This window comes from Trichogramma pretiosum, unplaced genomic scaffold, assembly GCF_000599845.2.
Source record: "Trichogramma pretiosum strain Unisexual culture from Peru unplaced genomic scaffold, Tpre_2.0 scaffold47, whole genome shotgun sequence".
Classification (NCBI taxonomy): Eukaryota; Metazoa; Arthropoda; class Insecta; order Hymenoptera; family Trichogrammatidae; genus Trichogramma; species Trichogramma pretiosum.
In genome coordinates, this window is record NW_019640859.1 from 673957 (window position 1) to 689673 (window position 15717).

A 15717-nucleotide genomic window follows, 5' to 3' on the forward strand; every position below is an offset into this window, starting at 1 on the left:
ACGAGTAGTAAGTGAATCAATCTGAGCGATTCATGACAATCATGCAAGATGCAAGCAGGAACTGTAAACGAACCCAGATCGCATAATAATTTGCGATGCCTTAGCTGCGGTTAGCGTGGTGGGCGTTAGTTAGCCTTCAACTCGCATCTCTGTATCTTGATCTGAGTCGTAAGCACACAATTACAATGGCGTAGTGCAAGGATTTTTATCCTTGCACTATTCGATGCCTCGAGCCATCGAAAGTTAAAAGCCTCTCGTCTCACGTTTGACAGTTGACTTGGCTCGAAAATGAGTTTCAACGTGAAGAAAACCGGTGGCAGAATGTGGCACGAAGCCCGCAAGCAGGAGAAAAAAATCCGTGGTATGCTGGTCGATTACCGCCGCCGTGCCGAGAGGAGACGGGATTATTATGAAAAAATTGTGAGTTGTTTAATTTTTTCCCGAAATTGTAGTATGATAATGAGATCAATCAGGGGCGAGAGATAGATTGAATTAAACGTTTTGATACGACTTTTCCATTTAATAAATTAGGATTATAAAAAAAAATCCTGTTGTTTATTTTCCAAATTTATAATTTTCAGAAATCTGATCCAACACAATTTTTACAACTCCATGGTAGACCTTGCAAAATACATTTGGATCCTGTTGTGGCAGCTGCTGGTGATAGTCCAGCAAACATGTAAGAGTCACAAAAAAATGCCCAAACAGGTTTAAAACATGCCCAATAACTTGCTTTATTTTTGCAGGATGCCATGGCAAGGCAATGCAGATAATTTAATCGATAGATTTGATGTTAGAGCTCATCTTGATTGGATTCCAGAGGCTCCTAAAAATAATGACATTGATATACCATTAACAAATGAGGATAGGCAAATCAATTATGAAAGATATCGAATAATTGTTCAAAATGAATTTCTGTGTGGTTAGTTCAGTCATGGCATGCATGTCAGGCTGTTATAAAATATGTTGCATTTGTTGACTATTATGTGTTTTTATCATTATAGTGCCAGAAGAAAAGTTTCTTCATCAAATTCATGTTGAAGAACAATTTGGAGCAACAAAATTAGATAGTGGGAAAGATAAAAAAAAATCCAGTAACAATGCAGCAATTGGTTATAATTATGAAACAGAAGAACCAATCCCAGAGGGTGTTAAACCTGCTGAAACGAATGAATCAGTAGAAGAAAAAGATGATGATGACAGTGACATTGACTTGGATATTTGTGTTGATGTGTCACAGATTGAATCAGCTCAAGCACACGAAATGAATCAAGTTGGACAAAGGTATGGACTTCTAGGAGCAGATTATTTCAGTTTTTTAACCCAAGACCATGAGGAAGCTGAATCTCTTAAGCTTGCTCGCAAGCAGGAAGAAGAAAAAGCAATGTTTTCTGTAAGAAATTTTTAACAAAAAAATTATACCTATTAGCATATAATTAACATGGGATTATTGTATTTTTCAGGGTCGAAGATCTAGGCGAGAGAGACGTGCTTTTAGAGAGAAAAAAATGATCGGTCGTGTCATCAGCCCTCCAAGTTACGCTGCCAGGGAAAGTCCCAATTACAACCCATACAGAAAATCCTCTTCAAAATCACGATCGCGCTCATTATCTCCTGCTAATGCAGGGCAAATCACTTACATAACTAGTTTTGGAGATGAGGAAGAGAGCACTGTAACAAGTTCTTCTCAACCAATCACAAAAAAAGTCAATTCCACCAATACCAGAATGAAAGCGTTGAGTCCAATGTCAACAAGTAAAAAATTCATTAAATCTCGATCTAAAAGTCGGTCTAGATCTCGAGATAGAAACTTGAAAAGAAAACCATCACCATATTCAAGGTACAGTACACAAAACATACTTGATTTATTCAAATATTTTACTTTATAAAAACTTTTGTATGACAGATCAAAGCGAGAGTCTCCCCGAAATCGCAAGTACCGTCGTTCTAGATCACGGAGTCGTTCAAGACGATCAACTTCAAAATCCAGGTCACGTTCTCGTGGACGAACTCGAACACGTTCAAGATCCAGAGGCAGAACATATTCGCGTTCTACCCATATTCCTTCCAGACGCAGATATTCTTCTACCTCATCTTCCTCGTCAAGGAGTGCCAGCCCGAGAGCTAAACGATTTAGAAGTCGTAGTCGGAATAGAACTAGATCCCTATCTAGAAGTAAAACTAAATCAAGATCCAAATCTAGATCGAGATCTAAAACTAAGTCTCGATCTCGATCGAATTCTAGATCTGTATCTAAGACTCCGAACAGAGCAAGAACGCGGTCTAGGTCGAAATCTAAGTCTATCTCAAAATCAAGATCAAAGTCTCGTTCGAGATCTAAAACAAGAAGCAAAAGTCGGGATAGATCAAAGTCAAGATTCTCCAGATCCAGAAGCAAATCTGTCTGCAAACGTTCTAAAAGTGTTGATAAACCTCTACCTGTTCCAAGGTGAGTTTATTGTAACTTGTTACAAAGCTTAGAACAGAAACTTATAAAAAATTTATCAATTTCTCCAGGTATTATGGACGTAGAGGCAAATCATCTAGTTCTGAATTGGAAATTTCAGATGAAGAAGACAAAAATTCTCATTCTACTCAATCAGGATCGTCTAATTTTAACTCGTTAGTAATTTTTTAATTACGCCAATCTTACGAACCTCACAAAATTATAATACATTTTATTTTATTTTTAGAAACCGACCAAAAGCAGGGTTAAGTACATTATCTGGTGCCGGACTCAAAGTCAGTAAGAATCGTAACGCTTTATTAGACATTTAATGCACATTGCAAACAGATTGTTGACTGTTTCCTTTTGATTCATATTTTCTTTTGTACCAATAACGAATGTACTTTTATCATATGTTGAAAGTATCTATTTCTAATTGCATGTAGAAACAAAAAATATTTTCCTACTAAAATTCACACGCTGTAAATTAAATTTAGTACCTCTATGCACGCTGATTAACTTTTAACCCAAATTTTACTTATTTGCTATATTAATGATGTATAAATTCTTAAAAGTTTTTGGGAAAAGAATTTCACTGGCAATTTTTTCAGGTTCAAAAAATTACTCCGCAAGAGCGGCTTAAAAAGAAAATGCAAGCTATGTTGAACAAACAATGTAAGTTAAAATTTCACATGCCTAGATTAAGAAAAAGAAAAGTCATTTTATATAAATTTTATAATAATTGATGTTTTCAGACAAAGCGGATAAAAAAGCAGAACAAGCTCGTATGGAAAAATTGGAGCAACAAAGGCAGACCCGCGAAGATGAAATTCGAGAAATGTCTTTGAAACTCAGACGAAAGTAAGTTATCCACTAGGATTTGAAAATTAAAATTTTGCAAGGAATTAATTTCATTTTGAAATCATTGCATTATTTGCAGGCAACGTGAACGTCGACATCGTTACGAGAGTACTTTAAGCTCTGGTTCCCGTTCAAGTCACTCTCGTTCTCCTAGCAATGAACGAGAACGAACCTCATCGAGTAGAAGAGAACATAGGGACGATGATCGGAGCAGAGACAGAGAAAAAGAGCGAGATAGAGATCGTGACAGGAACCGCGACAGAGACAGGGATAGAGATCGAGAAAGGAGTAGAAATCGGGATCGCGGTCGCGATCGCGATCGTGACAGAGATCGGCAGCGCGACCGAGCTAGAGACCGGGAACGAGATAGAAGATCTAGTAGTGATAGAGGCCGCCAAGGAGATTCTCGAAGACGATCGACTAGATCATCATCTCGAAATGACAGTCCCAAAAATAATCGGTAATTATCATATGATGCGTTTCATTTTTCAATAAATAAAACAATCACTGACTAATGGTTTTCTTTTTTCAGTGGATTAGTAGACTATTAAATGGTATTTTAAATTTGATCAAATCAAGTGACGTCAATTACAGTAGATAATTTCTGCACAATCTTGTAATATAAAACTGTGATCTTTAAAAAAATTCATTTTTTTACGGTATTAGCCACTAGGTATTTAAATGCTAATTTAAACATGTCAAAAATGAGAAAACTCCGACTTTATTCTACTATATGTATAAATATATAATGTATACATAACTGTATTTTCATTTAAAACTAATGTACTCTAATAAATATTTCTGGTTTTTTCAATGAAGATTATTTTTATTATTCATAATCCTTGGCATAACTTATCATTTTTATTGTTTATTGTATTTGTTTAAATGTCTAGGTAACGTGAAATAATAAATTTGTCATTCGGCTTATATAGCTAACTTTTGCATTATTTTTCTCGTGATTTAAAATCGATCATCACATGATTATTATTTCAAGATAATTTATCTTAAATGAAAGTTACCTAATCTCGCCAATATCCGACTCTATGTACCTTATAAAATCTGCAACTGCCTGAGGTGACTGCTGTAACATTTGAAGAAAAAGATGTCACTCATAACTTATGGAATACTAACAGGTTTCTATTAAATTCGCATATTTATTTCTGTCTGTGATATAATTAACTTTATTTTAAGCTAGATCCAAGTTTCAATTTATTAATTATGTAACTAATGGAAATTATGTTTTAAATAAGGTTATAAATACACATACTAAACAGGTGTTTTTTCTTATCATAGTAAGCGATAGTTGTTATGCAAAAGAAAATGTTGACAAAAGTGGTCCACTTCTGAAAAAACTTATCAGTACTACTAAGAATTTAGAAGACTATGAAAGTCGTATAGAATGTTGCAATGTTGTTCCTGATGAAATAAGTGCTATTGAGGTAACTATACATAACTGAAAGTAATATCTAACAACCTCTTTTTATTTATCTTTTTTTGACTAATGAGTTAATTTTTTGAATTCAAATTATTCTCTTAGACAATTCTTATTGAATGGTCGGATAAAAGAGGCATAAATGTCATTTTCACAACTGGTGGAACTGGATTTTCTCCACGCGATGTTACTCCTGAAGCAACTAAGAATGTTATCCAGAGAGAGACTCCAGGATTTACTCATGCCATGTTTACTAAAAGTTATGAAGCTACGCCACTAGCCTGCTTGTCTAGGTATAATATCATTTGCAGTGACTTGATTCCAAAATGATGTTTTGTCATTAAAATTTATTTAATAATCCAGAGCAGCCAGTGGTATAAGAGGAAAAACATTGATCATTAATTTTCCTGGATCACCAAAAGCAGTAGAAGAATGTTACCGTGCAGTACAAAGAGCAATTCCTCATGCAGTTGATTTATTATGTGATCAACTGCAATTTATAAAAGATACACATGCGAAAATTCTAAAACAAGAAAAACTATGCGGTTGTTCTCACAAAAAAGGAAATGTTTCTTTAAATTTGAATAATGTTGCTAGTCGACTTAGAGAATCACCATATCCCATGATTACCATCGAGGAGTCTCAAGATATTTTACTTAAAACTTGTGATAATGATTTACCTTTTGTTACAATTGATATTTGGGAATGCTTAGGAAGGGTATTAGCAGAAACAGTTCATTCGCCATGCAACTTACCACCATTTAGGGCTTCGATCAAAGATGGCTATGCTGTTATAGCATCTGATGGAAAAGGCAAACGTTTAGTTTTGAGTGGCATTGAAGCGGGTCATGAAGTATGTACTAATAGTAATTATGATTATTTGATTCTCTGCAAGTTACATGAATAAATTTTCTTCCAGCCTGAAAAAATAAAAATCAAGCCAGGAACATGTGTGAGAATAAATACTGGAGCACCTGTACCTCATGGTATACTGAAACCTATTTAATTTATTGTTAAAATAACATTCTTCTTGAAATTATATTGAGTTTTTGTATTAAAATATTAACAGATGCTGACGCTGTTGTACAAGTTGAAGATACCATATTGTCACAAGCAACGCCGGATGGAAATGAAGAGCTGGAAATTGAAATACTAACAGAGCCCGTCGTGGGCCAAGATATCAGGTATATTTCTTGCTTCACTCTTGAAAAACAATATACCTTATTTCAAAAAATCAACAAAACAACTACCGAAAAAATACATTCCAGACCGATCGGACTCGATATTAGCAAAGGCGACGCGGTGCTGGAGGCGGGCACTAAAATCGGTGCCGTGGAGATGGGTATCCTCGCTGCTTGTGGTGTCTCCCAAGTAGCCGTGACCTCGATGCCGAAAATCGGCGTGCTCTCGACCGGCAACGAGCTGCAGAAAGCCGGTGAGCCGGCTATACCCGGACACGTCTACGACAGCAACAAAATCACCCTGATGATGATGCTGAAGGAGAACGGCTACGAAGCGCTGGATTTGGGCATCGCCAAAGACGAGTACGCATCGATTGGAACAAAAATCCGATGAATTTTTTGCTAATTATTTTTTTGATGGGTACGAATTATTTTGCACAGAGAGAACGACATGTTCCTAGCGCTCGAGGGGGCTCTGGGTAACGCCGACGTTATCGTTACGACGGGGTCGGTGTCGATGGGCGACAGAGACATGCTAAAACCAATGCTCGAAAAGCGTTTCAACGCAAAAATTCATTTCGGTAAGCGTCATCGTTATTTTTGGACTGGATTCCGAGATGAATAATCACGCGCGGCTCGTGTGTTGCAGGTCGCGTGAATTTGAAACCCGGCAAGCCGACGACTTATGCCACTTGTCACTATTTGGGCCGCAAAAAGTACTTCTTGTGTTTACCAGGCAATCCGGTTTCGGCCATGGTCACGGCCCATCTGTACGTAATTCCGCTCTTGAATCATTTGACCGGGAACAAAGAGAAACCCGTCGAGGTCCAAGCCAAGGTAAAAACGCGACGATTTTTTCGTAACTGATCATTTTTTTTATCAACAGCCTCTTTTACTGATACCTACATCGGTCATGTATTATTATAGCTGACGAGTAGATACTTGCTGGACCCACGTCCAGAATTCGCTCGGGTGAATTTGGTCTGGACGGACGAAGATCCTCGCCCCAACGCCTACAGCACTGGAAATCAAATTAGCAGCAAATTGCTGAGCTGCCGACGCGCCAACGCCTTGCTGAAGCTGCCCCCGAGGACAGAAGAGAAAAGGGAATTGAAAAAGGGCGATGTCGTACCGGCGATACTGCTGGGATTCAAGTAATTTATTTCTATTTTTTTAATACTTTTTTGATGAAAAAAAAAAAATGTTTACATTCATTCCACTTTAATGTGATTTATAAACACAAATATTTCATATTTTTTTATACGTTTCAAATAAATTGTTATAACTTGTTGATATTTAAAAAAAAATTTTGATGGTAATAATTTTTTATCCAACTTATTTGCCAATGTCCAAACTCTGCTCTGAAATCCCATTCAAAATATTCATACGCATAGAGTGGATCACGTGTGTTATAGGATCGCCGCTTCGAGCGCTCCGAAACGAGAATCGGTGTACTCTGTGACACATTACATTATATATAGGTGAAAGCTATCGTCTGCTCCAATATAGACGTTTGATTGTTTTGGCAGCTCTATACTACTATATGTAATACATGTGTTTGTATACATGTACGCCGCGAGAGACAGCCGCACGCGGCGGTGGCTGACGTCTCTCTGTCATCTATATTATAAACGTGTGCGCGACGCGCCGCACCGCCGAATCAAAACAAAAACGCTGTAGCGAATGTGTATACACGGCAGACGGGCAGGCCTGCCACCACAGCGACGCGAAACGAGAGAAAAACGCGTCGGGCGTATGCTCTCGCGAGTCGTGCTGCATGTGCGCGAGCGTCATCGCGTGGCAGGACGCGCGCAGGTGTCAAGCGCAGACTACATACGTATACACGCACGCATACACACTCGGAGTAAGGAGCGTAATCGTAATTACACGGAGCTTGCAGCGGGTAATTCAGTTTTCTCTCGGACCGACGTTTATGAAACTGCATTACGATAATGTCGACAACAATAAGTTGGACTTGCGAGCTTCGCTCGAGTGACGTTTCGCATGAGCTTTTGTGACAGCGCGTTACAACGACCTCGAGAGACCGAGCGCATGTGCGTGTGTATTGGTGTGGGTGTGTCAGTGTGTGTCTCGTATACACAGTCCTCCGATCTTTGGACATGCGTGTCTGCATCGCGGCCGTAAACGCGTGGCATTTAAATAACTCCGCTATAAGCATGCTGTAGTTTCTCTCGGCTCCTCGCTCGCTCGTGTTGACACTGTCCGAGGGCGCCAGCGTGCAGTTTTTCTGCAGTCGCGAAATTTTCAACGCGCGCAATGATATACAACTCACAACGGTAGCGGACTAGCGGTTGAGCTAAAAGTCCAAAGAAAAGGAGTTGAAGAAAGGAGCATAATTAATTTTAACACGTTGAAGCTGAACGAAATTCGCAAATAACGTCCGGAAAATCGGCTCAACGGGAAGCGTGCGGGTATAAAATGGCTGCGCACCGAGAGTACTGCGCGAATATAATATGTGCATTGCGCTCATACACGCACACAGACAAGCCCTTGGCCTGTAGAGCCATGTATAGGTATGCAAACGTAGTAGCCGAATCCGCCGAATAGCGGTATACATACAATACACACGTACACGCGCATACGACTATAAGCGTATCGGTATATCTATATGGGTGGACGAGTATAAGGTACATACGCGCGGTTGCCCAGCCTGACTCGTGCTGCTGCTGCGCGAGTGTCGAGATTGTATACTATTCGCTTCTCTCTCGTACACTCACACACACTTGGACATTTTAGCTTCGTTGCGTGCCGTGCAGAAACGTCGTCGCGCTGGCAGTTCGCGACTCCGCGAAACGATAGCAGCGGAGCAGCAGCAGCAGCAGCAGCAGCAGCAGCACAGGCCACAACGGCAGTCTGCAAAACTCTGCAGTAGCGACCGACCAGCTGCCGGAGCGAGTAGCAGCAGCAGTCGCAGCCGCGCGCGTCACAGTGTATGTGTACATTATATTCGCATATTATATTTGTAGATGCACGCGCTGCATTTCGCGCAAAAAATGAACACATAGCCGTTGCGCGTGTTATGTCGTAGAAAATTGAAGTGAAAATTCGTTTCTGTGACTGATTCTAGTGCGCTGTTTACGTGCATTTGACGTGAAGATAATAATAATATCTGTGCTGAGGTTCAAGAATCTCTCTCTCTCTCGGAGCTGCAGCAGCAAGTGAATTCGCGAAGTGTATTGTGTGTATGTGTGTGTCGCTGCTTGCAAGATATATACATATTTACGTCTGTGTATATAGGTACTACGACTATATATATAGTTATATACTGTATATATATAACGATAGCTGTGTACTGCGCTCTCTGCCTATATATAACACGGTACAGTGGCGACTAGTGGCGTGCCGTATTACGCGCGCCGAGTCTCTCTCTCACACGCACATACACACACACACACATACATAAAGATTCGCGCAGCGGAGTCCGAGTTTGCTGCGTTCGCGTGTGTGTGTGTGTGAGTAGTCGTCGTCGTCGTCGTCCGTGTGATTATTACTACTTACCGCGAGTGCATATGTAGCCGTGCAGCAGCAGCGCAGATTCTGTGTAGTGCACGACCGACTGGATTATATTGTGCAGAGATCGCACGAGTGGCGGCGGTGCAGACTACTCTACGGCGGCGGCGTACCAGCGGCCGCGACGCTCAGCAGGACTGCACACAGCCTCTGTGTGCGTTTGTATAGGTGCGCGTTTTCATGTGTGAGTGTCGCGAGTACAGCAGCAGCTTGGTGCTGCCTCGAGTATAAGAGTGAGAGAGAGAGAGAAGCGAGTGCAAGGGCTGCGCCCGTCATCGCGCGGCGCTCCCTATGTGTATGCCGTATACGTGTGTTGTATACATGCTGGAATGATGATGCCTGCTGCTTCTGGCCTTTACGCCTAAAAACGCAGCAGTCAACGCTCCGATCGTTTTGTATACAAGAGGAGTCTGACATCAAAACACAACAAGCCGCGGTATAACGTCAAAGTAGTTTCCTTGCGGTAAATCTCGTCTTTGAGCGACGATCAGCAGCAGCACTTCATCTTCCGCGAGTGTGTGTGAGTGTCGGTGCGTGTTCGTCGTCGGTGTTGTATAAGTGTGCTGCTGCGCTGCACTCCTCGGTGTGTGTTTGTGTGCAGTCGAAAGTGCGTGCGAGTGCAGCGCGCGCGCGCCTGCTTGCTTGCCGTCCGCGAGGAGGAGAGCCTTCGGCGCAAAAAAAAGTATACGTCGTCGTCGTCGCGAGTGCCTATATCTATATTCCTCGTGTGTTCGTGAAGTGTTAATACATACATAGCGAAAAATTTCGTCAGTGCGCGTGTGTGTATGTGTTTGTGACGGCGACTCCGACTCCAACTACAACAACTACTGTGCTGTTGTGCCGTGCCGTGCCGTGCGTGCTCCAATACTACTACTACTACTACTACCAGCGTATCAAATAGCGCATGTAGCGCACAGAGGCTTATATTTGCGCGAATTGCATACAGGTAGATAGTTAGTTAGCAAGTGTGCTCGTTCTTTTGTGTATATATTAAACTCGTGCACGCACCCAAGAATATACATATATAAGCCAGGATAGAGGCCCCAGTGTGCGCTGCGAGTGTGCGAAAAGACGATAAGGAGGCTGCGGCTTTCTGTTCCTCTCTGCGCCTCTATATACACAAGCAGCATACATACATACAGAGGAGGAGGAGGAGGCGAATAAGAGAGGTCTGCACACCACATTGCGCGGCTGGTGCACACACACACACACACACACACACACACACACACACACATAGAGAGCACCAAGCAGCACGGAGAGCTGAGCGACTACACGTACTAGTGGTATATAAAGGTATATTACTCTATCTCTCTCTGTTCACGTTGTACGCTACTAATAGATACTGCTAATACAGCACTGTTGCTGCTGCCGCTGGATCTCTCTCTCTCTCGCTCGCGCGCGCAAATACCGTCTGCGCGAATACTCTATTATCTCTTATGTGCATTTATATGTATGTAATGCGTATACGTACGCGATACTTACGCGCATTTGCTTATATACGTATGAGTGCGCGACTCTCTGCATGTGTGTTGTAACTTACAAAGTAGCGTATATAGCTATATGAGCTGAGATTTTCTCTCTCTCTTGCTCGCTCGTTCTCTGTACCCGAGAGTGCATTGCTTGCATCCGCAAGTGTGTGTGCGTTCGGCTCTACTCTGCGCTCTTGCATGTATACGTATATCTGCACACCGCAGATATTTCATGAATCTATGTGTGTGTGTATGCATGCTTGTATAGAGTAGCGTTGAGTTGCCTTCGACTTGCAGTAGCGGCATACCTATCCTATATAAACACCGACCGAGTCAGAGATCTGCGAGAGAGAGAGAGAGAGAGAATAAAAAATAATAATAAAAAAAACGAGAGAGAAGAGGAGTTTGCAGATTATAGTGCAGTCGCTAAAATTCCATTTCAATATTATCGTCGTGTATCTCTCTCTCTCATTCTCTCCCTCTCGCTTTTCCGTCTCCGCTTCTTCGTTTGTATTATATATACGGTATGTACGAGAAGTTTGGTTTATTTGTATTTCGTGGCGCGCATCTGTGCGAAACCGTATGTATTTAAAACCATATAATATAGCGATATGGAGAGAAACACGAGGAAGGAACGGGTGTAAGCACGGCATCGTGTTGGTGGCGGCAGCGCGACGACTCTGTCGCTCTCTCGGTCTCTCTTGTTGTCTATATTCAATCATGATGTAGAGCGTCTGCTCCATCACACGAGGTAAACACACACATCGCATGCCAATGGGGCATGATACATGCATTTGTCCGTTATGTACGGTAGGCGCGCAAGCTTTCGACGTACCATTGATGCGATGTGTATAAGGTGTAATTGCGACCAATAAACGTCGATGCGCAAATTGACTCTTTACTCGTTTTCTTTCTTTTCTTTGTTTTTTTCTTTAATTATTCAAAGATCTGCCGACGAATGGTTTTGTGTTTTCTTTTCTTTTTTTTTTTCTTGAATTATAATCGCTTCATCGTACATACAACGACGAGCATTATATATACGGGATAAAGTATAAGGAAGTAAGGTTGAAAAGCAGCAACGGTATAGCCGCGATTCGCGCGAGCTGCTGCTTTCGCGTCAGCCTCAGCCGCTGTATACCGCCGTCGACTTTGCCGAGTAAGAAAGAAGCGCGCAGCACACCTCCTTTCCTTTTTTGTAGGTTATAAAGAGAAGCCGCTCTCTTTTCTCCTGTTTTTTCCTACTTCCCTTCCTTCCTTCCTTCCATTTTTGCGTTTGTTTGTTTTTACCTTTTTATACTCTCGCACTTTCGCGGGCACGCCATATAATAGTAATAGCGCAGTGGCAACTCTCTTTAGCCGCAACGTCCGCAACTCTACTAACGCAGAGCATACTCTCGTTATAATACGTACACACATACGTGGCTGCCTCGCTACGAGAGATTCCCGAGTACATTATATGCATTTAACGTCATAATGCTGTAATACCTGGCCTGCGAGCCGCGGCGGCGAATATTGGAGACACACAATTGCACTTGGCAATGTGCGCTGTGTACACACGTATATATGTATACAGATCTCTCTCCTCGGTATGCGCGCCGCAGCACTCCAACGTGCATTCGCACATATAATGCATAAATCGCTGCTCTTGGCACGCAGGGCTATGCTTATTTGTATACGTATATATACATACATCCGCAGCAGTGTACAGAGAACGAGAGAGAGAGAGAGAGTCCTGTGTTCCGAAAGAGCGAGCGAGAGAGCGAGTTACGCGAGTAGGAAATCGATCGGCTGGCGGCCGTGTTCAGCCGGAGCAGCAGTAGGAGGCCCTCCACCGCCACGACTCTCGTATATAGCCTGGCAGGCAAGCAGTAGTGGCAGGCATAAGCTATACACACACCCCGAGTCGCGCGTATACCTACTGCAAGGGTAGTAAGGCTTCCGAGTGTGTAGTCGAGTATCCTGCCAACTCGTCGTCGTGTGCGCGTGTGTATGTGTCTGCCATGCCATGCCATGCCATGCCTGCCTGCCTGTATTTGGCGTGCGTATATGTATAAGGGCTATATACACGAGAGCTACGCGTAGTTTGACTATACTACGCAAGGGGCAAAAGCAGCTCCACCACCACCCAAAGGGACGCCAGTTTAAGCTTACTCTCTCTCTTGCTCGACTCGACTCTCGCAAGGAGGCAAATACAGCAACGACTTGCCTTCGATTACGACCCACGGCATATAACGTCTACCGTATTCCTGTATTATATATCTTATAAATCTACTCCATTCTATAATGCTCTTTTTACACCGCGAAGCATTGATTTTTTTTATATTTTCTGCTTCTTCTTGCTCCTTTTTGCTATGCTATTGCTGCCGCCAAGGGCTAACGGCAATCTTTTAGGCGCTCGATCCTCTACTCTCGGTAAAGCGGAGAGAGAGAGAGAGAGCGAGATTAAAGGGCCAGCCTGAATCGAACCTCGGCTACTACTTTATTATATAGGATAGAAGTTATAAGCAAAAAAAAAATAGAAGAAGGAAAAAACTATGTAAACACAGTGAGAGAGACTCGTTTCATACGCGCGCGCTCCACAAGCTCGTTTTTCATTGGGTTAACGCGCGCGCACGCCGAGCGGGAACGAGTAAAAAAATTAGGCGCGTTTTTCACTTCCTATTATAATATGCGTTGTGTGCCGCTCTGCTTCCGGTTCCCGTGCGTGTTATGTACACCGCCTCGTTGTGTACGTATACACCTTGGACTCGTGCGCGACAACTCATTTCTTTTCATAATAACGAATTCATGCACGAATATACATATATAAGGCAAAACGAGCAAGCAGCTCGTGCTATTACAAGGCAAGGGTTGGCCCTCTCTCTTTTTCTAATTATGCATACCATCTCATGCAGCAGCAGCAGCGAGCTGCTTGCGTGCATTATGTACCTAAATTGTCGCGCCTGGAAAAAGTCGAGAGAGGGAGAGAGACAGAGAGAGAGAGAGAGAGTAAGTTTTAATGGTTGGATTAAGCTACCGCAGCTGTTGTCGTTCGTTCCTCACAGCGAAGAGGCGAATCGCATTACACGTGCCCCCGACCCCCTGTCGAAGTCGGGCGGCGGCGGTGGCAATTTTCCTGACTCTACAACATCGAGCCGCCCCTCACTAGACTACTATACTATACGCGCGTAACCACCACGCGTCTCTTTCCTTTAATTTTAAGCGCCGTCGAAATGACGACGATCTCTGCTTATCAAGCGCTTCGCACTTCGTTACGTGTAGTACCTGCGTCGTGGTTATTGCCCATTTATCCATCGACGATAGCGTGCCTCGTTTTTATTAAAAGCTACTGATCTGCCGTTGATGCTACAAATCACTGTAACAACTCGAGAAAGAGAGTGAGAGAGAGAGAGAGAGACTTAAATACAAATGCGGATGCTAACGAGCTGCGGGTCCGTAGCTTATTCAACTTAAGAAGCGAGTGCGACGAAACAAAAAAAAAACGAAAGAAGAGAAGCAAGGAAAAAACAGAAACGAGCCGAAAGTAATTATCCACTTGCGCGCGAAGGAGGATCGTGCGCGCAAGCTCTTCCTCGGTTCCGTCGTCGGAGCTTTTAATAGACGCGCGCGCGAAAGAGAGAGCTTTTTCGAGGCAACTTCGGAGAAAACTCCGGAGCGAAAGGGCGGTAAAGTACTTGCGATCGTGATTTTTGTCGAACCAAGTTGACTCTGTCTTAGATGTTGCCGATGCTGCTCCTGCTGCTATCGTGCATTAGTAATAGGGTATGGAGTTGGGTGAGACGCTTGGCGATGCGAATTTCAACGAAACTCGACTCGTTGTGCACGTTGCATTTTTCAACAGAGAGTACAGAGCTTATAATACGTACAAGATGCCCGCGTGAAATGCGTTATCTGTTCAGGTGTAATGCCTTGTTGAATCGAGCTCAATTATGTTCTTGCTTGATGCGTTAAAGTTATTGGTTTTTATGAGTTTTTCATTTGTGTTAGATAAAATGTGCGAACGTGACAATGATTCGCATTATCAAATTAGGTGTCAACTTCAATTTGGGAAAAAACATAAAAAATTTCAATCTTAGAAAATTAATTACTTCATTTTTTGTTTTGTTTTAATTAATTTATTTAAACAATTTGGGAAATATACAACATTGAATAGCGCAATACATGAAAAAATACTTTAAGTATAATCATCATCATAGTTTTATAGTTGTCAAGCAAATATTCAACAAATCTTTGTTCGTAAATGATTCATTGATGATTATATCACAGACCTCGACTGGCAGCTTGCAGTGTATCAGCTTCCTCAAAGAATCCAGTGCCCAACTCCGTAAAAATCTCCTCGTCATTTTCTTGCACAGGGTCGCCATACTCGCATGGCGAGATCTTAAGGAAAGCTTTAAAAATTCACCCGAGCGACAGAACTTGTAGTAATCCATACACGTGAGTTGTTTCGCCGCCTCTCCGGGTCTTAACCGAATCAAATCGTAGAGTGACAGACTCGAATTCATCATCAATGTTTTCGCCACTTCCGTGAATTCCCCGTCTTCGTAGCAATCGTTTTCAAGATCCGCTGATTCCTTGAACAATTCGTATTTAACGAACAATTTAATGATCGTCGTGGCGTCGCTTCGGTTCAGTTCGTATCCTTGTTTTTCAAGTCGTTCGACAACAGCCATAACCCTAGATGCTAGTTCATAAGACTCTGGTGTCGATGATCTCTCGGCAAAACAAGTCTCGGTGGGAAAAACGAAGCTAGATATATCAGCCCCGTGATTAAAAAGTTCATCAACCACATCT

At 42.3% G+C, this 15717-nt stretch overlaps 3 protein-coding genes across 5 annotated transcripts in view; all 3 read left to right on the top strand.

The window, feature by feature from the left end:
• Positions 1–125: 125 nt before the first annotated feature.
• On the top strand, positions 126–4059 carry LOC106654448 (CLK4-associating serine/arginine rich protein). The gene is made up of 12 exons (XM_014374336.2): positions 126–420; positions 582–679; positions 747–922; positions 1005–1393; positions 1464–1840; positions 1907–2449; positions 2518–2622; positions 2694–2742; positions 3058–3121; positions 3202–3307; positions 3387–3767; positions 3840–4059. The coding sequence occupies exons 1-12, from the start codon at positions 289–291 to the stop codon at positions 3856–3858; spliced, it is 2439 nt and encodes an 812-aa protein (XP_014229822.1). The 5' UTR covers positions 126–288; the 3' UTR covers positions 3859–4059.
• A 183-nt stretch (positions 4060–4242) lies between these two features.
• LOC106654358 (gephyrin) lies at positions 4243–7153 on the top strand. The gene is made up of 10 exons (XM_014374176.2): positions 4243–4440; positions 4601–4746; positions 4845–5032; positions 5103–5592; positions 5659–5725; positions 5809–5923; positions 6008–6283; positions 6362–6501; positions 6570–6757; positions 6848–7153. The coding sequence occupies exons 1-10, from the start codon at positions 4410–4412 to the stop codon at positions 7076–7078; spliced, it is 1872 nt and encodes a 623-aa protein (XP_014229662.1). The 5' UTR covers positions 4243–4409; the 3' UTR covers positions 7079–7153.
• A 2026-nt stretch (positions 7154–9179) lies between these two features.
• The window catches only part of LOC106654444, a 132351-nt gene continuing 125813 nt past the window's right edge, over positions 9180–15717 (top strand). For 2 of the 3 annotated variants that reach the window (XM_014374329.2, XM_014374332.2), the window contains exon 1: positions 9180–10747. The gene's annotated coding sequence lies outside the window, so the exon portion shown is untranslated. The remainder of the gene's footprint in view (positions 10748–15717) is intronic. The other variant, XM_014374330.2, reaches the window with a different exon arrangement.